At 43.2% G+C, this 26,932-nt stretch overlaps 1 protein-coding gene across 1 annotated transcript in view; it reads left to right on the forward strand.

The window, feature by feature from the left end:
* The window catches only part of SCRN1 (secernin 1), a 62,576-nt gene extending 36,240 nt beyond the window's left edge, over positions 1-26,336 (forward strand). The window contains exons 4-8 of the mRNA XM_069088633.1: positions 2,916-3,118; positions 7,041-7,235; positions 10,278-10,443; positions 20,505-20,685; positions 22,025-26,336. Of these exons, the coding sequence (XP_068944734.1) occupies positions 2,916-3,118; positions 7,041-7,235; positions 10,278-10,443; positions 20,505-20,685; positions 22,025-22,183 (904 nt within the window). The 3' untranslated portion in view covers positions 22,184-26,336. The remainder of the gene's footprint in view (positions 1-2,915; positions 3,119-7,040; positions 7,236-10,277; positions 10,444-20,504; positions 20,686-22,024) is intronic.
* Positions 26,337-26,932: the final 596 nt, after the last annotated feature.

Consider the following 26,932-nt stretch of genomic DNA (forward strand, 5'->3'; position numbering starts at 1 on the left):
GCCAGTGCAAAGGCAAGACATGGGAATGCCAAGCATGAGGAAGAGCATTAGGCTGGTGTGGCTCGATCACAGAGTACGTGGAGGGTGATCAAGTATAAGAAGACTGGAAAGGTCGGAAAAGGCCAGATTGGGAAGGTCTTTAAATGTCAAACAGAGGAGTTTATCTTGGAGGTAAGAGGGAGTCTCTGCAGCTTACTGAGGAAGGGCACAGACAGACACTGTAGTACAATGACTTCATCAGAGAAGAGGAGAATGGATTGGAGTAGGGAAAGATGGAAGCAGGACAAGTAGAAGCCTAATGCAGTGGTCCAGGCTCAAGGTAAAGGAGGCCCATATTAAGGTGATGACTGGGTGAATGGAGAGAAGGCAATGTATATGAAGGGTGTGAGATGTTTGGTGAAGATATGACTACGTGGGGTGAGCAAGAGTGAGGAGCAAGGATAACACTGAAATTTGAGCTTGGGTGCCTGGGAGGATGGTCATGCCCCAGACAGTAATAAGCAATTCAGAAAGGAAGGATTTGGGGGCTCAGGGAAAGGGTGTAGAGCTGGAAAGGAATCTTAGGAATTGAGTTCTCTGCATTTTTTAAAAAGATGCCTCAATGATCATCTTGTCTGTTTGTCCTTCCTCCCTCCCTCCCTTCCTTTCTTCCTCCCTCCCTCCCTCCCTCCCTTTCTCTCTCTCTCCCTCTCTCTCTCTCTCTCTCTCTCTCTCTCCTATCCTTCTCCCCACCTCCATCCCTCATTGGAAAAAGAAAAGAGAAAAATATTTTGTAACAAATATGCATAGTCAAGAAAAAACAGATTTCCCATTCCCAAAAATTTGTGACTAAATTTGCACCCTGAATCCATCACTGCCCTTTAAGGCATTCTTCAATAACTGGTCCTTTGGAATTGTGGGGCTTTTTTTGCATTGAGAAGAGTTCTTAAGTCTTTCAGAGTTGTTTGTCTTTACCATAGTATTGTTCTCCTGGTTCTGCTCACTTCACTCTTCATCAGTTCATATAGATCTTCCCAGGTTTTTCTGACATGATCCATTTCATATTATTCTGTCACATCCATACACTGTAATTTCTTTAACTATTCCCAAATATTCGAGTACATTCCTAGTTTTCGGTTGTTTGCTGCTACAAAAAAAGGAGGTGCTCTAAATATTTTTATACATACAAGTCCTTTACAAGAGTATTAGTGTTGATGTGCTGTAGGTTTATTTTTGCCAGCCAGAGTTGGCGATGGGCCACAGGGTGAGGACTGAATCTCAAGACAGTTACATTTACTTCTTTCCCTTGCTAATCATGCCAGTGCAGGGGCTGTAGCCTAGGATGAATGAAGAATTAGAAGCATTGGGTATGGATCTCCTCCATCCAGGAAATAGCTGCCATGAAAGGCTTCACAAACATACATGTTGGTGTGATCTCTGGTCCCAAATCAACATGTCTGTAGCTATAATGAGGTGCCTCCCTTTACCATAGATTTGGTCATTTTGTAGATAAAATACCTCCCAAGTATCACCTTCTAGGAAGGTTGTTAATAATTTGGGAAGCTCTGAAATAGGAAGGCCACTGGGGCTGTAAAGGGAACTTCTTCTTTATAATGCTTTTTTTAAAAAAAAATTACGTGTATGTTAAATTTGATCTGGTGGCATCAAAATTGCCTGCTTGTTTGTGCCTCCTTCTGAACTTCTGTGTATTTTTAAATGTTTTATTGAAACTCTTTTCTTTGTTCTTTTTCCCCCCATTGCTCTCATTCATCAACTCTCCTCCTACCACAAGCTAAAGCCCTGCTTTGTAAACAATATAATTGAGCAAAACAAGTCATGGTATGGGCCGTGTCCAGAAATATTACCTCTCAGTCCCCCAGTCCATCCCTCTCTGGCCAAGAGGTGGGAGGCGGGCTTGACCAATGGTCTGACGTCAGAGTTCTGCCCTCGGCAGCCAAGCAGATCCAAGCTAATCCCTCTTCCTGATGACAGACCTTCCACAATTCCTGACTTCTGTAATCCCCACTTAGAAAAGGAGACATTTATTAACAGGATGCTCTCCTTAAATCAGCTTTCTAAAGAGCTTAATCTTGTGCTGCTCTGTCCCAGTTTTATCATCCACCTTCCTAATCATTACTGTGAAGCTAAGTCTTCTTAAGCAAGCTTAAATGGAAAAGTGTCCGATGCATCAATGAGCAATTATCTGACCATGAAAATAAGCCTGTTATGGCAATAAATGTCACGTTCTTTTTAACATCTGGAATAGCCCAGCAAAAAGAAATGTTCTTTCAGTGAAAGCATAGATCTTTTATTTTGATATTAATAACTTAAATGTGCAAAGTATTTTATATACATTTGAGCCCCGATCACCTTGTGAGACAGGCACTTCAAGTGTCATGCTCCCCATTTTAAATATGAGAACACAGAGGCTCAGGGGGGTTCAGTGATGCCCCAGTGGTCTGGGCCACACAGCTTAGTGAGGGTCAGGGGTGAGATTTGAACTTATGTCTTCCAGATGCCACTCAGTGCTGTATTCAGTGAATTAACAAACATATGTTAATCCCCTACTATGTGCCTAATGAATGACAGTGGAGCAGAGTGGATGGGGAGCTGACCGTGGAGTCAGGAAGACCCTAGTTCAAATCCTGCCTCAGACACTAACTAGCTGTGATTCAGGGGCAAGTTACTTACCTTTTGTTTGCCTCGGTGTCCTCTTCTGTAAAATAAGGATAATAAAAGCACTTACCTCACAAGGTAGGTGCCAGAATCAAATGGAAAAATTCACATAAAGTGCTTTGCAAACCTCGAGGGCACAATATATAAATACTAGTTATTATTTCTTAGTAGTAGTTGTTATTAACGACTAATAATATGAGTCAATATTATTGGTGTTCAAACAAGTTCTGATTGTTACAATGATTTTCTTTCCTTTTCAGGCTGGGTCTAGAAAGAGGTGCCACTGCCAAAGAGGCCTTTGACGTCATTGTCTCCTTGTTGGAAGAACACGGGCAAGGTGGAAATTACTATGAAGACGGGAACTTGTGCCACACCTTCCAAAGCGCGTATCTGATTGTGGATCAAGAAGAAGCCTGGGTGCTAGAGACCATAGGGAAACACTGGGCAGCTGAAAAAATCACAGGTTGGTGAGTTAGGTTGATGGGAGCTGATGAGGATGAACCTGGAAGACTTGCTCCCTCTCTGTCATCTGCCCAGGTCTCTGCTTCCTCATTAGGCTAATGATGTATTTGGAGCCAAGGTTCAGTAGACTTTCTTCATAGGAGATAAAACTCAGTTGGGTTTTTTCCTTGTAAGTGTCCTGGTCTTTGGATTTCACCCTTTCCCCAACCTCTTCCCTGGGCCCACAAATTAACCAAGTGGTGACATCATTATCACTCCATCCAATCAGATGAATCAGCTTTGAAGGGACGGTACCCCTGCAGTTCTGCAATGTGGCAGTCTGGGGCCTCTTCATTCTGCTTGGTGATCTATGATCTAAGAGGGTACAGTTCGACTTTGCTTAGATTTAGCAAATTTGTGGGAAACCGGCACTCTTGCCCCTCTACCATGTTGCCTTCAAGGGCAAAAGGAAGAGGACATACCTGATGAAATCAATTCCTACTCTATTGTTCTTTCTGGAAAGTGCTTGATCCTAGTCTGGGGACAGAGACACTTTATAGGGTTCTAGGCAGCTAGGAAAAAAAAACAGATTTGGTGAAACTCCTACCAAAAATCTTTCTGACGGATATTTGGTGCCCAATATTTTATATTTCAATTCTTCACATCTCCAGGACTGAGCTAGAACTGCAAACAGGGGCATGTTTAAACATACCAATGAGCAGCACAGGCTGCTAGTTCAAAGCCTTTACCTTCAGCATGGTGCCCAGAGCCCCTAGAGACTCTGGAATGGAAGTCTGGTTCACTCCAGATTCTACCCACCAATAGATGTGCTGGGACAATCAAATTTTAAGATGTTTTTTTCATAGAATCGGTTCAATATAAAAGAGTGTTCTTTGGGAGTCAGAGTTACTGGAGCATAAAAAAGAAGTCCAATAAAACATACAATCCACTCAACCTAATGACATTCCAATATACCTCAATCCACCAAGTATTTATTTTTATTGTTAAATAAGGTTTTTTTGATAATCTCTTGTTTTTTATCACCCACATTTCCAAATGCAACCCATCCCTTCCCAGAGAGCCAACCCCTTTAAGAATACAAAAGTATGGGGGAAAACAGTTGAGCAAAATCAGCCAACAGAAAAAGTCTGGGACTATCTGCAATGTCACATACCCATAGAATCCCTCATTTGCAAAACAGCACAGGCAGGTCTGTTTAACTCTGGGGAAGGCTTGGTCATCCTAATCACACAACATTCCGTTTTATTGTTGGGTTGTTGGTTTTAAAATTTATATTATTGTAGCCATTGTGTATGTCATTTTCTTGGTTCTGCAGGCTTCACTTTGTATCAGTTTCTGATACACTGGCTTCTCTGTAGTCACCATATTCATAATTTCTTATAGCACAGAATATAATATTCCATTACGTTTTTGTATCCCAGCTCATTTGACCTTTTCCTCAATTGATGGAAATCTACTTTCTAACAAATATTTTTTAAGTAACTAATATGCCATAAAATCATGGATCCTAGCTCTAGGGCTGGGAGAGGCTACAGGTCATCTAGTCCAGCCCCATTATTTTATATGTGGGGAAATCGAGTTCCAGGGATGTTAAGGGACATGCCCAAAGTTAACTGTGATAGGGAGTATCAGAAGTGGGAATTGAACCCAAATGCTCTGATTCTGTCTTCCTCCTCACCTCCAAACACTGGGGATGCAGAGACAAAACTGACATTTTCCTCTGTGTGTGTGGGTGTAATCAGAGAAATATATATCGTTAGTTCAGTTGTTTTCAATTGCATCTGACCCATTTGGGGTTTTCTTGGCAGATATTGAAGTGGTTGGGCATTTTTCTAGCTCATTTTACAGATAAAGAAACTGAGGCAAATAAGGTTAAGTGACTTGCCCAAGGTCACACAGATAGTGTCTGAGACCAGATTTAACTCACAAAAATGAGTCTTCCTCAGTCCAGGCTTGGCACTCTACCTACTGCACCACCTAGCTGTCTGTTATACAATATACATGACACGTAGTATATGCATAATACCAATTAGAAGAGAATTAACAAGTAAATGAATCAAGAGAGGCTTCCTGTAGGAGGCAGCACCTCTGGGAGCCTTGAAGAAAGACTTCTAAGTGCCTACAGAGGCTGGTGTGATATAATTCCTAAGAGCTTCTTATCAAAAGATCTCATCAGGGCCGAGGCCAGATGGGGATGGGGATGATAGTTTTGTACTGTAATTACATGGTATTTCTGCAGAACTCTTTGATAGACGTCTCTATTCCAGAAGTTTATTTTCAATGAAATTCAACCAGAAATCCGTCTCCCTCCCTCCTCCATAGATCCGTTTTTGATTTCAAAAAACACTGCCATTTTTGAAGTTGTGCAGCTGCTGCTTTTACGGGCTGATTGCAGGAAGCCTGATTACAGATTCAAGTCCCCCAGCCGTTAAACATCCAGGAAGAAATCACCAATATCAATCAGCCTGGTTAGGAAAGAAAAATCTCAGGGCTTACTCCTGGGCTGGAGCTTTCTCAGCAGCTTAGCACGAATTGTATCGAAATCACCGGTGCAGGCCAGAGAGTTTGCTTTTTTAAAAATGCTATCTTCTGCTTTCCCCTATGATGAGAAAAGGCAAAGTGAAAGCAGAGAAACACAAAGGAGAAGAAACCTATCCATCAGCGGTCCCTGGTTCCAGCCTTCCATTTTCAAGCAAAAAACTGTTTACTTCTAGTCTATGATTCTAGGTTTTTCCTCATCTGCTGCTCTGTGTGGGCAGCAAACAGGACCACTTTACTCTAAACACAAATGCCTCTCACAGGCAGCCTTTTCCATATTTTGACCCTAGAGAGTTCCTCGAGGCCCAAGCCTAACTTAGCTCCTGGCTATGTTGAGGTGCAGGGATGGTCAGAACAGGCCTGTTCTCCCTGCTTTGTGCATATTAGGAGAGCTTGCTGTCCAGTCATCCACAGAACAGGAAACTTGGGGTCTGGGCTGATTTTTATGGATTTCATTGATTTTTTTATGGGAACAACTTTCAGATATAGCACAGTGTACTATGTAGACAGTGCACACCATGATTGGCAAGCAACTTTTAAAGTGAGCTGCTGTTGTTAATCCTGATGAGAAGGCAAAGGAGAGAAGCTGTAGGACTCAGCATCTGCATTTACTCAGCTCAGACCCCACCACTGATATTTAGTGGCTGTGTGATCATGAACAAGTCTTCTGAGCCTCAGTGTACTCTTGTGAAATGAGGCTGCTGGCCAGGACAAGATACCCTGAGAGTTCTCTTTTAGGTCTCCATGTAGGAGACCTTATGACCTAGGTTCATATCCCACCTCTAAAGATTAGAGCCTGTGTGATGTTAAGCAAATAAATCACAACCTTTGGGGGCCTCAGTTTCCTCATGGGTTCCTTATCAGTCCTCTGATCTTTCCTTATCATCACCTTTCCAGGCCTGAATTTCTTGTATGTGTGTGTGTGTGTGTGTGTGTGTGTGTGTGTGTGAAGGTAACAAAAGCCCACAAGTGCTTTCCCTAAATGTTGTTCTCCTAAATGCCAGTGATAGCCAAGCATCTCTCTTGGAAAGGATTTTCCACCTTTTTGAGGGTAATAAATGCCCAGGTATCCTTCAGCCAGATGGCAGGGGGGCCTCGCATATTTTTCTTAATTGCACATTTAAGCTCAGTTAAGCATTATCTAGTCACTCCATCACACTCTTTGATCAGGGTTGGCCAGTTTTCCTGTTGTGTTGGTTAATGGAGGTTGCCCAGATAGAGGGCAGGAGAGTGTCTGTTTTCATATCCACCCAATTTAGCACGTTCTGGTTTTACTTCCTTCCCATCATTAAGCACCAACATGGGAGGGCAATGACAGTTCTTAGGTTCCAGTGGCTTCCTTCGAGGTATATTTTGAACTAATGCAAGCTTCACTCTTTCTGCAGAGGGAGTGAAGTGCATTTGTAACCAGCTTTCCATCACCTCCAAGATTGACGCAGAGCACCCTGAGCTCAGGAGTTATGCTGCAGGTCAAGGCTGGTGGACTACAGACCAAGAGTTCAATTTCTCAGAAGTGTTTTCTCAAGCTGATGACCACCTAGGCTGCTGTTCAGGCAAAGACAGCCTGGAGAAACAAGAGGGTGAGTAAGCGCACCTTTAAAGCATCTTTCTCATTTGTTTTGTCTCTTTAGCAAGATATAGTAATTAAACTTCGCTCACTTCCCTGATTTTCTTCAAGACTCACCTTGACTCTCACCTTCTTCACTGGACCTTTCCCAGTCTTCCCTCCCCATACTTTTCTCTTTCCTTCACCACCATCTTCCATTTACACTGTATACACTTGTATTTACACAATGGGCACTTTGAGGATGGGGGGCAGTGTTTTTGACCTTTTTTGTATCCCTAGGATTTGGCATCATGCCTGACAGTACTAAGCCTAATAAATATTTCACTAAGTAAATAAAAGGGAACAGGCAGAATGGACATTAAATATGGAGCTCCTTGCTGAAGTTGATATGGGGGAAACCATGAATTGTGCTTCTGTTTCCACTTCTATTGTCAAACTCTTGAACTCTCTATTATCCTCCAAACTGCTGACCTTATCCCAGAATTTGAAATGACATCAGAGATGATCTAATTTAACCCTCTGCTCCCTAAGTTTACAAATGAAGGAAGTGAGGCTTGGAGTGGCGGTGATGACATGTGAGAACTCCTGTGCAAACTCTCGTCACCTGGCTGGAAGGCCTTCACTTTCCCATTGTTTCCTATCAGGAAGAATTATGATGAAAATGAGAAATCAAGGTGGAATGAGCCCTGACTCGGGAGTCAGAGGACCTGGGTTCGAATCCCATCTCTGTTTCTGACTTACATGACCTTGTTCAAATTGGGGTCTGTTTCTTCATCTATAAAAGGAGATTGGGCTAGTGGGCCTCTAAATCGCCAGTTCTAAATCTCTGCTCCTGGGAAATTTCAGTGAGTCTGCCTGTTGTGTTAGCAGCTTTGGGACTCCGCAGCCAGCATTCTTTACTCCATACACAAGAGGTCGAGGAGAAAGAAGGCTGCACTTGGGGTCAGGAGACCTTGGCTTTTTTCTCACCTCAAATTCATGACTCCAAACAAGGGACTTTGTCTCTTCAAGCCTCAGTTCCTTTAGCTGTCAAATGGGTTTGACAATAAGGCACAGCAGGGAAAGCGCTTTGAAGCACCACAGAAATGTCAGCAAGCTACAGTTATGAACAAGACTTCTTGCATTTCCAGCGTTGGCTGCTCTCATGCCACAAGATCCAGGGTCTCCTTGCTGTAGGTGAGGGTTTTTTAACCTGGGGCCCACATATCCATGGACAGATTTCAGGGGGTCCATGAAATTGAATGGGAAAAAATGACATCTTTATTTTCTAATAATTTCTAATAACACTAACTTCTTTTTCCCACACTTAATAGTATTTTATTTTTTCCAATTACATGTAAAGATAGTTTTCAACATTCATTTTAATAAGATTTTGAGTTCCAAATTTTTTTCTCCCTTCCTCCCCCTCCCCTCTCTCCTTCCTCCTCCCCAAGACAGCAAGCAATCTAATATAGGATACACACACACACACACACACACACACACAATTATGTTTTGGGCGGCTAGATGGGGCAGTGAATAGAGCACTGGCCCTGGAGTCAGGAGGACATGAGTTCAAATCTGGCCTCAAACACTTGACACATTTACTAATCCAGCCTCAGACACTTGACACATTTACTAGCCAGGTGATTTTGGACAAGTCACTTAACCCCAATTACCCTCCAAAAAAGCAAAAAAAAAAAGCTTCACAATTATGTTAACCATATTTCCCCATTACTCATGTTATATTTTCACTGTCTGAAATTTAGCATTTCCTTAAATTATTTAAATACATTATTCTGAAAAAAGGTCCATGAGTTTCACCAGACTACCCAAGGAAAAGTTAGGACTCTCTGCTGTGGGTCCTTCTTCTATTAACACAGATCACAACCCTTCTCCTACTTGGTAGCCAGTCACTGAGAGATGCTATGGCTGGAAATTAATTCCCTTTGACCAACTTAGTAAAGAGCTCTCTGACCTTCACTGTACTGTTCTTTGGACCTCTGACCATGTCACTCCCCTGATCAATAATCTCCAGTGGCTCCCTATTACTTCTAAGGATCAGACATAAACTCATGTTTGGCATTTAAAGGCCTTCACAACTAATTCCAACCTATGTCTCCAGGCTTATTATTTCTTACTTTTAATTTAGTATTTATTGTTTTAATTTATTGTCTATTGCTGATTTACTTATTATTGCTTACTCTCCTTCCCACGGTCTATGGTCCAGTCAAGTGTTCTTTCTGTTCCTCACACATGACTCTCTACCTCTGGTTGCTTGCTCTCGCTGCTCCCTCAAGCCTGGAATGATTCCCTCCTCACGTTCACCCCCAACATCCAGCTTTCTTCAAAGCTCCCCCCAGTGTTATCTCCTACATGATCTCTTTCCTTATTTCTCCCAATTACCTCTGGAAAAAGCAACTTGATTTATATTTTTATATACTTACACATGCATATGTCAGGGTTTTTTAGTCTTTTGTGGTGTCATGGACCCTGCCTTTGGCAATCTGGTGAAGTCTATGGATCTCTTCTCAGAAACCATGTTGTTAGATGTTTAAAATTGAATGTATAGGAGTACAAAGACAACTACTTATATTGAAATACTGCTATTAAAATATTGAAAATATAAGTTCATGGCCCCAGGTGAAGAGTCCTTAGTATATATGGTCTCCCCTCATAGAATGTAAACTCCCTGAGGGCAGAAGCCATTTCATTTCTGTCTCAGTATTCTCCATACCTGACCCAGAGGAGTCATTTAATTGGTGCTTGTTGATTGATTAGGCAGCAGCCAGCCAGACTTACTGCCACACAATCTAGGCTCCTGTGCTCATACAGGCTACTTGTCATACTATGTATGTTTTTGAGGGAATAGTAGAGACAAGCAATAGTTGGTGTGTCTTCCCTGGAGATGTATTCATCTATATCTTATTCTTTCTCCCCCGCCCCCGTTCCTTCCTCCCTCCCTCCCTTCCTTCCTTCCTTCCTTCCTTCCTTCCTTCCTTCCTTCCTTCCTTCCTTCCTTCCTTCCTTCCTTCCTTCCTTCCTTCCTTTCTTCCTTCCCTTTCTCTCTTGACAGAGAGCATCACTGTGCAAACCATGATGAACATTTTGCGGGATAAAGCCAGTGGAGTCTGCGTAGATTCAGACTCTTTCCTTACTACTGCCAGCATTGTGTCTGTCCTGCCCCAGGGAGGGAGTTCACCATGCATCCACTACTTCACTGGGACCCCAGATCCTTCCAGGTGAGCCTGCCAAGGTGCTTTGAATAGCCATGAGCTACAGGTTGATGGTTTTACTCCTTTAAAGATTTTCTTCTGTTGCTGAAACAAGTCTAAATCTCCCCTGATTCAATACCTGTTGCCTGCAGTCCTCCTGCCTAACCTCCTCATTTTACAGCTGAAGAAAACAAGGCACAAACAAGTTAAGTGGCTTGCCAAGATCACCCAGCTCTTTAATGGGGGTGATGGGCCTAGAAGCTGGGTTTCTTGACCTCCCAGTCCAGTGCTCTTTCTGTCTGTAGTGATGTCACACTAGGCTGGCCACAGCACAGAGTGGTGAACTTGGACCTTCTCTGGTGCCTTGTGAATATTTCTTTTAGAAGAATAGCAGCTTAACGAAGTGCCTTCCTCCTGGAAATCCTGTGATGTGATCATAGGGTTGTAGACTTTGAGCTGGAGAGAGAAACATTGTTATATTCATCAGGGTCACACAGTGAGTGTCAGAGTCAGGAACTGACCCCTGATTGCCTGGCATTGTGCTTTCCATTAGTACCGCCTACACCATAGTTTACATTACACCCTGTTAGGTAGATGATATCATTACTCCCATTTTATCAGTGAGGAAACTGAGAGCAGTTAAATGACTTGCCCAGGATAACACAACTAGTAAAATGTCTGAGAGAGAATTTGATTTCAGGTCTCTGACTCCAGCTCCACCATGCTGTTCTTCAAAAGTCTCGGGACAAAGACATGAGGTTGGGGGCAGCAGAGTAAGGAAGAGAGAATTGGACTAGGGAGTTGGGAAACCTGGGCTCTATCCTTGACTACCAATCATGAATTCTACCTAAAGCAACAAATCTGAACCCAACCTATCTGACGTGTAACTTTTTAGATAAAGGAATGAGGCTCAGAGATTTTAAGTGACTTAGCCATGATCACATAGCTAGTAAGCGCTGGAGGTAGGATCTGATCTTCGGGGTCTCCTGACTCCACCTCCAAGGCTTTTCCATGATACATCCTGTTTTCAATGTAATGTGTTTCATGGAATTGACCTCAGAGCATCTTAGGACCAGAAAGGACCTTGGACAGCTCCTTCACCTTATAGCTAAGGTGGCTGTGGCTCAGAGAGGTGAAAAACTATGGTGGCCATGCTTGTTCCCATCTGAAGACCCTTCATTCTTGGCTTTCTCTTCTTCCTCTTTATTTTAATTAAGCAAAACAATTCTTTTCAACAGTGTTACTTGTAGTGCTCATTTTTATTGATGGGTATGGAATACTCCCTTCAATCTAATTCAATTCAATTCAATCTTTAGATGTTTACTCTAGGGATACGTGGACAAAATGAACAATAGATCAGATATCAGAAATTATGGTGATCATGAGATAGAGAAATTTGACCAAGGGAACCAAGCAGCTAACTTCTCAGTGATAGAATGCAAGCTCCCTGAGGACAGGGATTTCATTTTTTGTCTTTGTGTCCCAGTGCCTAGTACAGTGCCTGGGATATAGCTGGTGATCAATAAAGGCTTGTTGATTGGTTTGTCTATTTCAAGTTGCAGGTCTGACAAGGCCCCTGGCTTCTCTTAGTTTTGTTCTCATGGGGAATTCCCTTTGCGTATGAGTTGGACTAGATGTCAGTGAGGTGCCTTCTAACTCTTAAATTCTGTGATTCTATGATTTTGTGGTTCCTTGAAATTGTATCAAGAACTTGTAGTCAATGAGTAAATGTGGTACAGTGGGAATTGCACTGGATTGGATTCAAATCCTAGGTCTCAGCTTCCTATATGCAAAGGGAGATTGTTGGATGCAGTTTGGGGGAGTGAATTGAACACAGCATGTAAAACCTTTAGAGGACCTGGGTGTAAATCCCGGCTCTGATATTGATTCCCTGTATTGCCTTGGGCAAATTGCTTCTGGGCCTCATTTTCCCCTTCTGTAAAATAGAGAGTTTGGACTAGGTGGCCATTGATGCCCCCTCTGGCTTTGCATCTGTGATCCTATGATTGAGAGATTGCTAAGGTTCCCTTCAGTTTTAAATTCTGCAAAACAAGGTCTGAACCAAAATCAAGCTTATCCCAAATCTGGAGCTCTTTTTGGAACATCATCCTACCTCAGTCTTTTGCCTCCTTTTTATCCCAGCCAGACACACAGGTGCACAAAGTCTTCTTTGAATGATAAAGGTAAAATGTTTTTGGTAGCCTCCTTTTAAAAAAATACAGGAGATCCCCTTGTCTCAAAGTAGACTTAAGCTGATATGCATTTGAAACCAGGCAGCTTGGGAGAAGCCTAACCCACTGGGAAAAAAAAACCTTTGACTGGGGAAAAGAAACAGTTGTAACTAGGACAGGGCATCTGGACCTTTGCCATAGGGTGCCAAATTTCAAGGGCTCTGAAAGCATTTTTAATCCGTCTGAAGGGTAGGAACATCAGAGTTTAGCAGTTAGTTAGCAAGAAGAATTAGTTAAAATAGGAAGCTGCCTCATGGTCCACTTCCTCTTCCCAACAGCAACCCCGCTAAGTCAACTTCTCCCCTTTTCAGGCTTTGAAAGTTTGCTCGCTGCTTGCCCTGGACATAGTTTGTGCTACCCCAGTTACAAAAGGTTTCTAGTTAAAGTTCTGATCAGACAAACTCTGTGTTCTATGACTTTGGGAAAATGAAATCACGTCTTTGGGCCTCAGTTTCCTCATGTGTAAAATGAGAGTGTAAGATTAGACAAAATCTTAAATTCCTCCTAGTTAAAACATCTGCAATTCAGTGATGGTAGATGGGCCAAGGAGTTAGATGAAGGCTTCTTCACTTCTTAGCAGCCAAAATAGAGAGGAATCATTTGTCTTGGGGAAAGTAGATGGCCTAATAAAATTATAGAAATGGATTGGAAATAACTCTTTTTGTAATTTTTTTGAGGTGAAAAAGTGCTTTAGATTTTTTAAAGTGATTTTAAAATAAGGTTCTCTGTATGATTAAGTGATCTGCAAAGATTTAGCAGAACACGAAAACTCTGGCTGAAAGATATCCTTTCTTGACTGATAAATGAGCCACATTATCTATAATGATGAGAGAAGGATCACAGATTTGGGGTCTTGTATTTTTTTAGCAATTGCACGTGTTAACATTTCATATTTTGTCATGGAGAAACCTGAGGCAGCATTGCAGAAATATTGCTTGACTAGGCAGCCAGAGACCTGAGTTCTAATCCTGGTTCTGCTTGTTATGAGGTATGTGACCTTGGGCCGGATGATGAGTTGGAAAACTTCAGAAGCAGCTGTAAAATGAGGGACTTGTAATAGATGACCTTGAAAATCTCTTCCAGTGCTAACATTCCATAACTCTATGATCAAAGGTAGGGTGATATAGTAGAAATCACTCTGGAGTTGGAATCCTAGCTTGACTTGCTAGTAACTGTGGACAAATTGTTTAACCTATCTGAGCTTTGGTTCCCTCACTGAGTTGTGGTAAATAAACTTTTTTGGAAACTCTTTAAAGAGTGTGAATTTACACTAAAGATGTTTGCACATATTATAAATATATACATTTTAGTCCAAACTGTGATTTTGTCAGTATGGGGCTCTAGTTTCATCAGTTTGCATTGGTGAAGGTCAGGAGACTTCCTCCATCAGCGCAGGTCAGCTCCTTCTCTGGAGCGTCATGTGGGCTTCTGAGGGATTCGCCCAGGGTCATACAGCTACTTTGGGTCAGAGGGGATCTTGAACCCAAGTGTTTCTGACTCCCAAGACCAATCTTTTCTATCCACTGTACCATGCTGACTCTCTGAGTTTGCCTATAGCTCTATTCTCTTTCTACTTCTAATAAAAAAATGAAGTTTTCTGGGCATGGTGCCAGACCAACATACTTAGAAAACACATTGGTGAAGAGTGTGTTGTCTTAATTAACCCTCCCCAGTTAGATCATGGGACCCCCAAATGACATCATGACATTATTACTCTGTCTTCTGTTCCAGATGACTGGTCTTCTGTGTCTTTTTGGTTTGGTTAGTTGTTTATTCCATTCATTTCTTATAAAAGCTTTTTGTTGAATGTGTTTCCCTCATTTATACACTTAGAGATTTGGGGGAAGCAGGGGAGGGGAATAGGAATGAATGGGGAGAACTATAACATTTAATCAGTTTGAATGAAAATCTCAATAGTCGTACTTGCAGCTTGGTAAGCCATTGTATAACTTAAAACACTCACATAGTTGTTATTTTTGTAACAATAGCAAAAAATAATAAGATGATAATATGGATGACATATTATTGTAATTGGCCCTGTATCCTGTCTTTGATTCCAGAAAGAAGAATTTGTAATTGGAAACAAGTATGTGGTGACATCTTTATGAAAATAATGAATTAGATTGGAAAAAGTCTGACCCCCTCAGCATTATGAGGTTCCCCCCAATGGGGAGTCCTGTGGACACTGGAACACTGACTGTGCTGTAGTGATGAGGGGTGGAGTGGAGTGGGGTGGGGTGAGGAGTAGGGGATCATGTGAGCAACTCTGACCTACTTTGCCCCAATGGTGGTAGGCAGCAGTCATATGCCTGTCTCTTCCTTTATCCTTTGTCCCCTTTCCTTCTCAAAGGGCTGAACTAGAGGGGCCAGACTAGACTGGACCTTGGCTAGGTTGACCCTAACTGGGGATGCTGGGCAGGGCTGAGGTTTGTTGCTTTCCAATCTGGTCCTGAAATCTTAAATCAGGTATATTCACACTCAATAGGACCCATCTGGCATGGGGGAGCATGGGATTTTAGAACCGGGAGGGACCTAACAATTGTCTAGTCCAACCCTCTCATTTGTCAGGTAAGGAAGCTGAGGCTCAGAGACTTGTCCAAAGTTATATCATGGCAGAGAAGAGAGAAACCAAATCTGCTTCAAAATTAAGTGCTCTCTTTACCGCCATACCACATCCACTCCTTTGAGGCTTTCTTTGAAACGACTCTTGAAACTGCCTCTTCTTCCACCATCATAGTTCCAGCAGTTGTTAACTCCCCCCTGGACAGTCTGGCCTCAGGTGCAATAAAAATCATGACCTCCCAAGAAACTCGGGTGGCTTCCTCTCTCTGCCTTCTGTACTGGTCTGACCACATCCCACATCTGTATTCAGATCTGGGCACCTCATTTTAAGAAGGACATTAATAAGCTACGCATTGAGGTGTCCCAGTGCAAGGAGGGCTAGAGTTGGAATCAAGAACTGAATTTGAATATGATAGATATGATGGTGGGCAAGGCACTCAACCTATCGCAGGCTCAGTTTTAATATCTATAAAATGGAGATAAGAATAGCATCCACCTTCCAGAGTTACTAGTATTAAATAATCAAAAGTGCTTTGTAAACTTTAAAGGGCTATTTATAGAAATGTCATTATTATAATAAATACCATTATAATAGGCTATTATGAGTCAGAAAGCTTCCAAGAGAGGGCAGCCAGACAGGCCTTGAATTCACTCTGAATTCAGTTGAAGGAACTGCATGTGTTTATGGAGAAAACTTAAGGAGGGGATAGCTGGACATGCCAGCTATCTTCAGTGATTTGAAGGGCTTTAAAAGAGGGGATAGACTTGTTTTGTTTGCCTTCAGAGGGCATAGTCAGGAGTGATAGGGGTAGTCTGCAGAAGGCAGATTTAAGATGGATGTAGAGGGAGGTGCTGTGGACAGATCTGGCTTTACAGCCAGAAAGACTTGGGCTTGAATCCTGCTTTTGACACATCCTCTCTGTGTGACCCCAGACAAATCACTCAACCCCTCAGTGCTCAGTTGGAAAGAAGGTGCTGACTTGTATTAGGCGAGGGGGATGCCTTGCACTATTGAAATCCCCATCCCCATCCCCATCTCTAATATTCTCTTACTAGACTCTAATGGCAGAGGGGAAGGAGCCTTTCAGGATGTATCCAAAGGCAGGTTCTAGCTCTTGATTCATCATTTCCTTCCCATTTATCACATGGTCTTTTTTTTTTTTGCCTTTTGGAGGGGGGAAGGCAAGGTAATTGGGGTTAAGTGACTTGCCCAAGGTCATATGGCTAGTAAGTGTTAAGTGACTGAGGCTGAATTTGAACTCAGGTCCTCCTGACTCCAGGGCTGGTGCCCTATTTACTGCACCACCTAGCCACCCCACACATGATCTTTTCAACATGATAAAGATTAATGATTAAAAAACAGTTGGTACTTCTACATTAAATCATAACCCTCCAGCTGGAAGGAATCACTGAGGTCCTGTGGTCCAACCCCTTCATTTTAGAGGTGAGCAAACTCAGGCTTCCAAAGGTCATACATACTACACAGGTAGTAGAATGCAAAACAATCCGGGCTATTTTCCCCTGCATCCAGCGTGGTTCTCAGTGACCTATTCATTGATCCATCTGTCACAAAATGTAGACCTTGGGCCAGTCTGTAGTGGTCTAACCTGGCATTCAAGGCCCTCTGCTCTTTTCAGCCTTTCCCCATAGCACTCCTCCAGCCAGACTGGACTGTTTGCCTCCTGGCCCCGAAGCTGTATTCTTTCTTCTTTGGGGGTGGGTGATCACATATCAGCATACGAAGGGGATTGTGGATTCAAAGTCAGAACACATGTAAGAAAATTCTGGTTTTATCACTCACTAGCTGTGTAACTGCCCTTCTCGGTGACTCAGTTTCCTCATCTGTGAAATGAGACTTTCAAGGTCCTTTCCACCTTTAAATCTGTAACCCTGTGCTTGGCCTTGAGCCTGTTTCCCTCTGAGCTTCACCTTCCTCAGGGCACAGTGAACGTCACAACTCCTGTCCCAAGCATCTCCCGTCTTTGCTGCCCAGATCAGAGTATGCTGTTTGCAGCCTTAAAGTGTGATAGAAACAATCAGGGATTATTAGTCCTCTGCTGCCTCTTTAGTCACCCAAAGAAAAGGAATTCTTGGAAAACAAGTAGCCCTTCAGCACTGGTTTCTGGACTGAGAGTGATTGATCTGTCACAGGGTTCCAAAAGTATGAAATGCCATTTCTTGGAACTGATTGAGGGCGACTGGAAGTTAAAAGAAATCAGGTCAGGAACCAGCTCCAGAAACCTTGGAAATAAACCATTGTGCTCTGGGGCTTAGGCTGTGGGACAAGGGACGCCCTCAGACTTGTGAGCCAAGGGTCCTGGGGGCCAGAGCCCCAGACAAGTGTAGTACTTTTAATGTCCTCTTGTTTTAATAGTCAGCAATGAAGAGCCCTTTAAAGTCGCTCTGAATGCTTCCTTGGTGTCATCACTAACAGGCCTAACTAGCATTTGTGTGAGGAAGGCAGCCAGCATCTCCCCATTTCTAATCTCCCAGGATGCCTCTGCTGAGGCCTAGGTGTCTCTCTGAGTCCATTTCACAGATGCAAAAACTGAGGCGTGGAGAGATTATCTAATTCAACCCCCTCACTTTGCAGCCAAGAAAAGATGCTAGTGGATGCTGTTGTGCACAGAGCTTCTGGGCTGCCCCGGCAGCAGGGAGTTTGGAGCTTTCTACTTCTGGCTGCTGCGTCGTGCCTTCATCTGCCACCTTCTTTCAGTGACTCACAGGCTCCCGGGGTCCTCAGAGGGACAGGGTAAAAAGCAGTTCTTGCTGACACTCATCCATTTCTGTCCCTCTTTGGAAAATAATTTCTTTACCTTGATGTGTGAACTCTTGTACCTCTTCTCCAATGGAAGAGAACAGTTGGACTGGATTATTTGTAGGATTTGTTTTTAACAGGTAAAGGAACAACCAAAAAATGTTATTCTTAGGAATCTTTAAAGGTTCATTTAAAGATTTAAAGGAAAAGTGCTTTTCCTACCATTGACTGGGGTGACTGGTCTGGCTATGAAGGTCCTGTTGGGGGCAGGGGAAGCAGGAAGGAGAAAACGTCAATTCCATTTGTCTTCCGGTTTCTCCCCTGCCGTGTCCTCTGCAGTCTGGTGACAGCTGCTTCCTTGGTGTACCTGGAACACACCACCCCATCTCCTGACTCCGGACACCCTCCTTGGCTGTCTCCCAAGGTTCCTCACCTCCTCTCTGCCCCCTGGATTCATTCATGCCTCTGAGAAATCTCCCCCTTTAAGGAGCCTGTCCTAGTCCTGCTTACTGTCAGCACCTTCCCTCTTCCCTCTTCCCTTCCCTCTCCCCTTCCCTCTTCCCCTTCCCTCATTTATTTTCGTATTCTATTTTTTGTTTATGTATTCATCTCTCTATCTGTTGGGTATCTAGTTTGCAGATAGCTGTTTGTGTATTATCTACTCCACTAGGCTGTGAGCTCCTCAAAAGCAGAAATTTACCTTGGACTTCTTTTTTTGTATTCCCAGTACTTAGTACAATGCCTGGCCCGTAGGAGGGGCTTAATAGATGTTTGCTGACATGACTTGACCATAGGACCACAGATTTATTACTGGAAGGGAACTCAGCGGCCATAGAGTCTAATCTCCTTGTTTTACAGATGAGGAAACTGAGGTACAGAGAAGTTGGGTAGGTGACTTGCCCAGGATCACCAGTTAGTAAGTGTCTCAGGTAGGATTTGAACCTTGCACCTGTCTACTGTGCTGTACTGCCTCCAAGACTATTAGGGCTTTGCCTTCAGAGTTGTGTTCAGTGGCTACTGTCCAAGTCTTGTCTCCTCAGCTAGACTGTGGGTCATGGAGAGCAAGGACCACATGACTTCTGCTTCTTTGCACTGTCCGTAACACCCTGAAGCAACTCACTGAACCTTAGAGTCATCTAACAACACTTGCTGAGTGAATGAATGTCTCTTGTTGGGGCTGAGAATCCCCATCTCCACTGACAGTCTAAGGGACTGGCATGCAGCTCTCTGAGAGCAGGGACACCTTCTTCTTATCAGCATAAGGAGGCAGTGAATGGTACGAGAGAGAACTCTGGGTTTGGATCCATAATGTTACAATGGAAAGAGGGACAGACTTGGTGTTAGAGGATCTGGATTCTGATTCTGGCTTTTCTCCTTTCTTGGGTGAGTCAGGGCAAGTCACGGAACTTCGATTTTCTTCATAACTGTTGTTGGTCAGTTGTTTCAGTCCTGCCCAGCTCTTTGCCCACTCCCCACCCCTACCCTTGACATTGGCCACCTTCGCTTAACACAGGGGTCGGGTCTGTGGGCTCTGTCAAGGTCTCTCGCTGGGAAACAAATGTATTGATGCTACTTGGAGCTGATTACCTGGCAAAGAAACTGGAGCGGTTTGTCATTTCCTTCTCCAGATCATTTTACAGATGAGGAAACTGAGGCAAACAGGGTTAAGTGACTTGCCCAGGGTCACACAGCTAGTGAGTGTCTGAGATCAGATTTGAACTCAGGTCTTCCTGATGCAAGGCCTGGCACTCTATCCACTGTCCCACCCAGCTGCCAGTACTCCTCTTAATAATAGCTAACATTTATATGGCACCAAGTACATGCCAGGCACTATGCTCAGTGCTTTGCAAATATTATCCCATGTAATCCTCTCAAGAAGTAGGTGCTGTTATTATCCTAGTTTTACAGATGAAGAAACTGAGGCAAATAGAGGTTAAGTGACTTGCCCTGGATCACACAGCTAGGAAGTGTCTGAGGCTGAATTTGAACTGAGGTCTTCCTGACTTCAGGTCAGAGCTCTGTGCATTATGGGACCCCCTAGTTGTCTTTTCTTGGCTGTTAAGTGAGGGGATAACCTCTCTAAGATCTTTTTATCTCTAAATCTGTCTTCTTACCTGTAACCAGGGGTCTTTCTGGCCTGTTTCCTCATATATGAAATGGGGTGGTTGGAGGAGATGATTTCTAAATCCTCTCCTAGTTTTTAAAGCTCTGTTCTATGAAACCCAGCTGGTCTTATTACCTGCGTCACTGGGTACAATGAACAACTTCTCTGGGTCTCAGTGTCTTTATCTGTACAATAGGGGAGTAGATGGCTGTAAGTTCCTTCCACTTTAATGTTGAGGAGGCAGCACCTCCAAGCCTATCTTTCCTGTGCCTGGCCCAGCTGCTGTTTCACCTCCAACCCCCTACCCAGGGTGCAGCTGCCCTATTACAATCATCAGTGCCTAACAGCAAGATATCATTTAAGGAAAGCCAATGCAAATGTTTTTGTATTAAATATTTTTGTTTGTTTGAAAGAGACTCTCTTCTCCTTCTAGGTCCATATTCAAGCCTTTCATCTTTGTGGATGATGTAAAGCTTGTCCCTAAAGTCCAGTCTCCCTGCTTTGGGGAGGATGACCCCGCCAAAAAGGAGCCCCGTTTTCTTGAGAAGCCTGACCGCCGGCATGAGCTCTACAAAGCCCACGAGTGGGCACGGGCTGTCATTGAAAGTGATGAGGTGAGACACGGGGTGGGAGGGGAGAGGGTGAGAAAGAGGGGCCACATGCCCCTTGTCTGTGACCAGGGGGAGCACTGTGGGAGGAGACCCTGATCTCTGAGGTCTGCTCCTGATGATCGACATTCCCAGACAACCTTCCCAGACTCGCTTCTTTATTTTCAACAGATTCTTGGTTTCTGTTAAGTTTTATCACAAAGTCTTTTGAAACAGTCTCCCAGTAAAATGTTGTCCAGAGACTCCACTTAGCTGTGAATATCCTCCTTCCCTTTGTGACTTTATTTTTTCAAAAATTACCTCTTCAATGAAGACGAGATTCTCTTTAGAAATCACATCTCTACCTTTTCAGCAAAACACAAGTTATTTATATGTATGCATGAAGGTGAAAATACACACTTGCCAGGAATAGTTTAATGACAAGAATTAGAATCTTATGCTGTTTGAATAAATTAAAATCCATGCACCTGTTTGCCCCCCAACCACCTGAGTTCTTCACAGAGAGTTTCAAAGCATCAATTCAGACTTGAACATACCCTAGTAAAGCTGTCTGCAGAGACCCCCACAGCATGGATAGCCATCCCTCTTGCTGTTAATGACAGTGGTTCATTTCAAACCTAAGGTTGGAATGGATAGGACTGGAGACTAGGGGGCCAGCCCTTTTATTCCCAAAATAAGGGACTTTGGAGGGAACCTACTTAGTTGTTGCTAACTGGTATCAACAAGGCATGCCATCTGGTTTTCCCCAGGATATGAGACATTATTAAAGTTGCTTATGCCTCATGAGATTTAGCAAATGTGCAGCATACTTGTTTTATTAAGGGCTGAGAAGGTTTTCCGTCACAGAGATCTAGTATAAAAGGGTGTGTGTGTGTCCTACCATGGTGGAAAGAACATGGGATTTGTAGTCAGAACTTGTGTCCAGGCCCTTCCATGTACTCTGAGTGGGACTTTCATCTCTGGAGACCATCTCTGGGCCCTGGTCTCCTCATCTGCAAGAAGAGGATGGATTAAGTGACATGATGATTTTAATAGGATCTCACTTATTTAGTTGCTATGTGACTCTGGACAACTTTTCTGGGTCTTAGTTTCTTCATCTGTAAAATGAGAGAGTTGGGCTTGGTGTCCTCTGAGGTCCCTTCCCTAGTAAAGCTAAGGTCCCTTCTTAGGGACTCTAGATCTAGAATCCTTTGACACCTTCTCTCCATGAAGAGATGATGCCTGAGGTCCCCCTTCCATTCTTCTTCCATGATTCTACCATATTCAGAGTGGTGAGGCAGCCGATGAGCTGCACAGAGAGGTTTTCCGTGTGGTTGGTTGTAACAGCCTGTCTCTCTTTCCTTAGGATCAAGGTCACAAGCTCATGGAGACCATGTTAGACCTGGAGAAGCAAGGGCTGGAGGCCATGGAAAGCATTCTGAGCAGCACAGACCCCATGGACCCCAGTGAGGTGGCAGACCTTTTCTATGACTGTGTTGACACGGAGATTAAGTTCTTTAAGTGAAGTAAGCCCACCCTTTCTCTCTCACTTAGAAACTCCCTACTTGGCCAAACTCCAAGCAAAACCAATCCCCTCTCCTCTTTGAGTAAAATAGAAGATGGATATTTCAGCCCCCTTTTCTAAACAACCAGCCTAATTTTAACTCACACTCTGTGCTGTTGGTCTCAGAAAGAAACTCCCTTGGCCCTCCTAAGATTTAGCCAGCTTTAGTTTTTTCATTAGCCTGATCTTTGGCTTTATATGACTAACTGTGGATTTTAAGCTGCTGTTATCTTGTTTTGTGATGATGGGCACACTTAGCCTTTTCCCAAGAAGACTAGTGCTTGTCAAGTCTTGAAGGATAGCCTTCACTTTGGTGACTTTTCAGGAAGACAGAACAAAAGCAAAGCCTTTAAAGAGTCTTTCTCTCTTCTTAGTGGTTGTTTCAAGTTTAACAAACTGGTTTTTCTTTGCCCGGTCACATGCTGTTTTGTGTACAGTCCAAGGAGGATGTCAGCAGCGTGGCCATGATTTTCCAGTGGGTGTGTTGGCTGATACCCCATGGAATGCTTTTCTGGGCCACTAGAACAAATGGATGAGAGAACCTCCCTGGCCCGTGTTCTGATGGCTGGAGTCACAGACATGTTTTTCTTCTAGTCAGTGGGTCCCCAGGAAGGCTCTTGAGGAGGGAGAGGCACACACACAATTGTCTCAGAGGGAACTGGACGAGTTTGAGAGGTGCTGAGTCAGTGCATGGATTGATGCTGAAACAGCCCCTCCAGCACGGATCTCGGCAGGCCAGCTGCTTCTCCACCTGGATGGTGTCATCTCTATAGATGATTCAGAACCAAGCTGCTGCTGGCTAGCTTGAGGTTACTGTAATTAAATGGCCCCATGGAAGGATTCCAAACATACAGAGGCTGGGAATCCTCCAACACAAAAGGCAGAGGGGGAAAACAAGCAGACAGTGACCATGGAGGCATCAGCGGATGTTCTCACAGGCCTAAATTCCCTCCTTTCTCTGGGAAACTCAGAGGAGCTCTCCCAGTGTATGCATTATCTCAGCAGCCACTTAGGGTAATTCAGTTGATTCCTTCTGCACGTGTAGAATTAAGGGAAAGAAAGCAAATTGACAATAGCTCCTGGAAACCAGCTTAAGGAAGACCAGATTGGGTCAGCACTATGAAGGAAGAGTGCAAGGAGCGTTAGAGAGGTCTAGGATTGCTCTGCGGGGCAGCTGTTGGACTCTGTCTCTGAATGGCTGACGTTTACTTACAAATCACTTTAAGGCTTCCCAAGTGTGTTACCTGCAGTCTATCATACTTTCTGCTGCTAGCTGTACATTGTTGACTTCTCCTCTGTCTGACTTTTCTTCCTCACTGTTCCCTCATCTGCTGTCTCCCAAAAAACTTATATGGGGAAAGCTCTTAGACTAGGGTGTTCCCTCTCCCCTCCCTTCCTTAACTGGGAGGGGGCTGATACCTCTTTTTTAAAGTCCTCATTTATTATTAAAATGGTCCCCCCAAAAGGGTTATAATTTTAGGTGGATGGTGAGATGATCATCAGCTGAAACAGACAAATATAACAATTAACAAAGGGAACCAGCAGGTTAGAGCACCTGGTCGGTGACCATTGGGATGGAATTACTTTTCACCACTTGTGTTGATAGGATTCTACAGATGTAACAGCTTTGAAGGTTACCTAACCCTTAATAATGTTGTAGCCCCCACTTGCTTCCTTCCATAGATATGCTCCTTGCTTTAAACCTCTTAGTCAAAGTCCTGTGGTGGTTGAAAAGCATGGCTATTTTATCTAATTCAGTACCTTATGATGTTAACTCCAAGTAAGCAAATACCCGAGAGCTGTAGAAATGAAAAAGCACAGGCTGTGGGGTGTGCTTCCTTCAGAGCCACAAAAACACAAAGATAAATTCCTTTTCAGACTGTAGGCTATCAAATGTACAGTTTTCTCTCTGGAGAGCGGGATGAGACTTCTATTTAGTTTCCATAGCCAGAGCAGCTTTCTTAGGCTTCCCATCGACTGGTGGCAGCAGAAGGCAGGAATGGTGGAGATGGTTTAGCTGTAGACTATGGGTTCTTAGACCCCATGGCTCCCTTTGGCAATCTGGAAGAACCTGTGAACCCCTTTGCAGAATCATGTCTTTAAATGTGAAAAAAATCATAGAATTTCAAAGGAAGCCAGTTATATTGAAATGCAATTGTAAAAATATATTTTTTAAGAAGTTCATGGACCGCTTGAGATCTATCCATGGACCCCAGGTTAAGGTCCCTTGTAATGGAAGGAGTGATGATGTAATATGGGATATTTTAAATAAACTAAGACAACCTAAAAGGAAATTCTACAAACTCATGATGGGGACTGGGGTCAGTAGACCTTTTGCTATTGAGAACTCAGAGATCTGCTCCATATCAACCAAGTTGATCCAAATGTTGAGAAAATAAGTTCGGTTCTTCTGATTCCCACTGTGGCTTAAGTCCTTATTGGTACAACTCTGAAGATGAACTTGTTACTCTAGCCTGGTGCCTTGACCCCACAGACATAACTGCTGAGACTATCACACAGCATTGACTTTTCTTGGGCAGATCAAAAGAATGGTGGAGCAGACTCCACTGGTCATGGGGACCAACCCTATCTATGCTGTTCTTAGCCCAACATCACTATGCCGATTCCATAACTCAGAGCAAGTTTTTTTTAATAAGGCTAATTACAAGGAAATGTGGGTCTCATATTGTATACACCCTGAGGATGGCCCCTGGTTAGTTTCTGTTTCCTCAGGAGTGGTGGGAAGGTGCCCACTGAAAGGCAATTATAGGTAGGTTAAGTTACTGATGCTTCTGCCATGCCCTCTGAATGGTTTTGCACATTTGTTTAACACTTATATAGTTCTGTGCCTGATCTGATTGGGCCTTTGCCTTCTGTGGTGGAAAAAAAATCAAAAATAACCTGACAATTCCAAACTAACAAAAATTCAATGAGGGCTTTGGGTCTCTTCGAAAATGCTCAAGGAGGCTCATAAACTCCACTATGGAGTCCATTCTGATTTTTTAAGTCTTTTTTTTTTTTGCTTTTTGGAGGGGGAAGGCAGGGCAATTGGGGTTAAGTGACTTGCTCAAGGTCACACGGCTAGTTTTTGTGTTAAGTGTCTGAGGCTGGATTTGAAGTAAGGTCCCCCTGACTCCAGGGCAGGTGCTCTATTCACTATGCCACCTAGCCGCCCCTGTAGGCACTTTTTAAAAAACTAAAGCTTGGAATGTTGACAAATTTACCAGAATGATGATGTGGGATCTATCTTTGGATTCAGAAGACATGCCCGATATGGGTAGAGAAGCTGGTCAGAATCATCGTCTTCTATAATCCAAGACAATGTTAATTTGATTGTTAAAACCTAGCTGGTTACCAGCTACAGATGAGGACAGGCCGATTGTTTTAAGAGGAAAGAGCCTGGTTTTTGTAAAATGATGCTGGAAAGGTTTAGAGTTTAAAATGTGAGACCTATCAATTATTTGAATGATCTATATGAGGTCAATACCATGAAGAAGTTCTTACATCAGAGCATACAGACATAGCTCCACTTAGATCCCAATAACACACTTCTTGGCTGTTGAGTGAAGACATTAAATCATCAGAATGCCCATGTGCCAGGAGATGGCCTCATGGGTAGAAAGTAAGCCTTGGGGGCACAAGACTGGGGTTCTTGCCTCTCTGGTACACAGCTGTTACACAGATCCACTTCTCCAAGCCATGGAGACCAGGTTACTTCATTAAATAGATTAGTCATAGCCGATGCTGATCATTTCATGCAACTTCTAAGTCCCATTCCCTGTTTCTGATCCTGTGTCAATGTGTGCTTTTTCGGATTGAACCCAAGCACTATGTGAATCTTCATTTGCTAATTTCTTGTGGAAACTCACCTGCACCTGTTTGCAATCATCTTGTGATAAAATGAAGTGTCTTAAGTGGAAAAATACTCTTTATTGAGAACAATGAAAGAGGAAACGTTCTTTTTCCTGTTATGGGAGCAGACAATGTAGTTATGATGATTATTTTTTTTAACCAATGCCTTTGAACAGAAAGATATTCTTCTCCAACTCTTCTTTATGACCTTGTCTTTAAATACATTATGCATAAAATTAAAACTGTAATGAATCACCCCAAACTGCCTTCTTTGTGATATGTCTTGGCTGTCCCATAAATAAATGTGGGGAGAGGTTGGAACCAGAGAGTTGTTAGAAGAGATGTCTGACTATCCTGTGATGAGACTATTGTGGAAACCCTGATGTGAGGGCACCACTAGCCCTCATGATTGGAATGAACCTGGCCATTGCCTCCATTATATCCTGCTTTGGGAATGAGCTCCCCTAGTCAAGGAGATCCAGAAAAAAAAACAAGAACAAAAACAAGCTGCCCCTTCCAGCTGAATATAATTATGACCTAAGTAGTTCAGAGTAAGCCATGATTCAGACCTTCCTGTGACAGGATGAGTTTAATGACATTCTTACCCACCTCTGTCCCTTCTTCTACAAACTTTTGCAAGGTCAAACTGGAGGTCTAGGCTGTCTCTCTTATAGGGCACTGCCTTCTGGCCATAAACAGTGGTAATGAAAATTTCTTTTCTTTCTTCCTTCCTTCCTTCCTTCCTTCCTTCCTTCCTTCCTTCCTTCCTTCCTTCCTTCCTTCCTTCCTTCTTCTCTTTCTTTCTTTCTTTCTTTCTTTCTTTCTTTCTTTCTTTCTTTCTTTCTTTCTTTCTTTCTT

This window comes from Petaurus breviceps, unplaced genomic scaffold, assembly GCF_028583685.1.
Source record: "Petaurus breviceps papuanus isolate PSGF00001 unplaced genomic scaffold, PetGlider_PUasm1.0 185, whole genome shotgun sequence".
Lineage (NCBI taxonomy): Eukaryota > Metazoa > Chordata > Mammalia > Diprotodontia > Petauridae > Petaurus > Petaurus breviceps.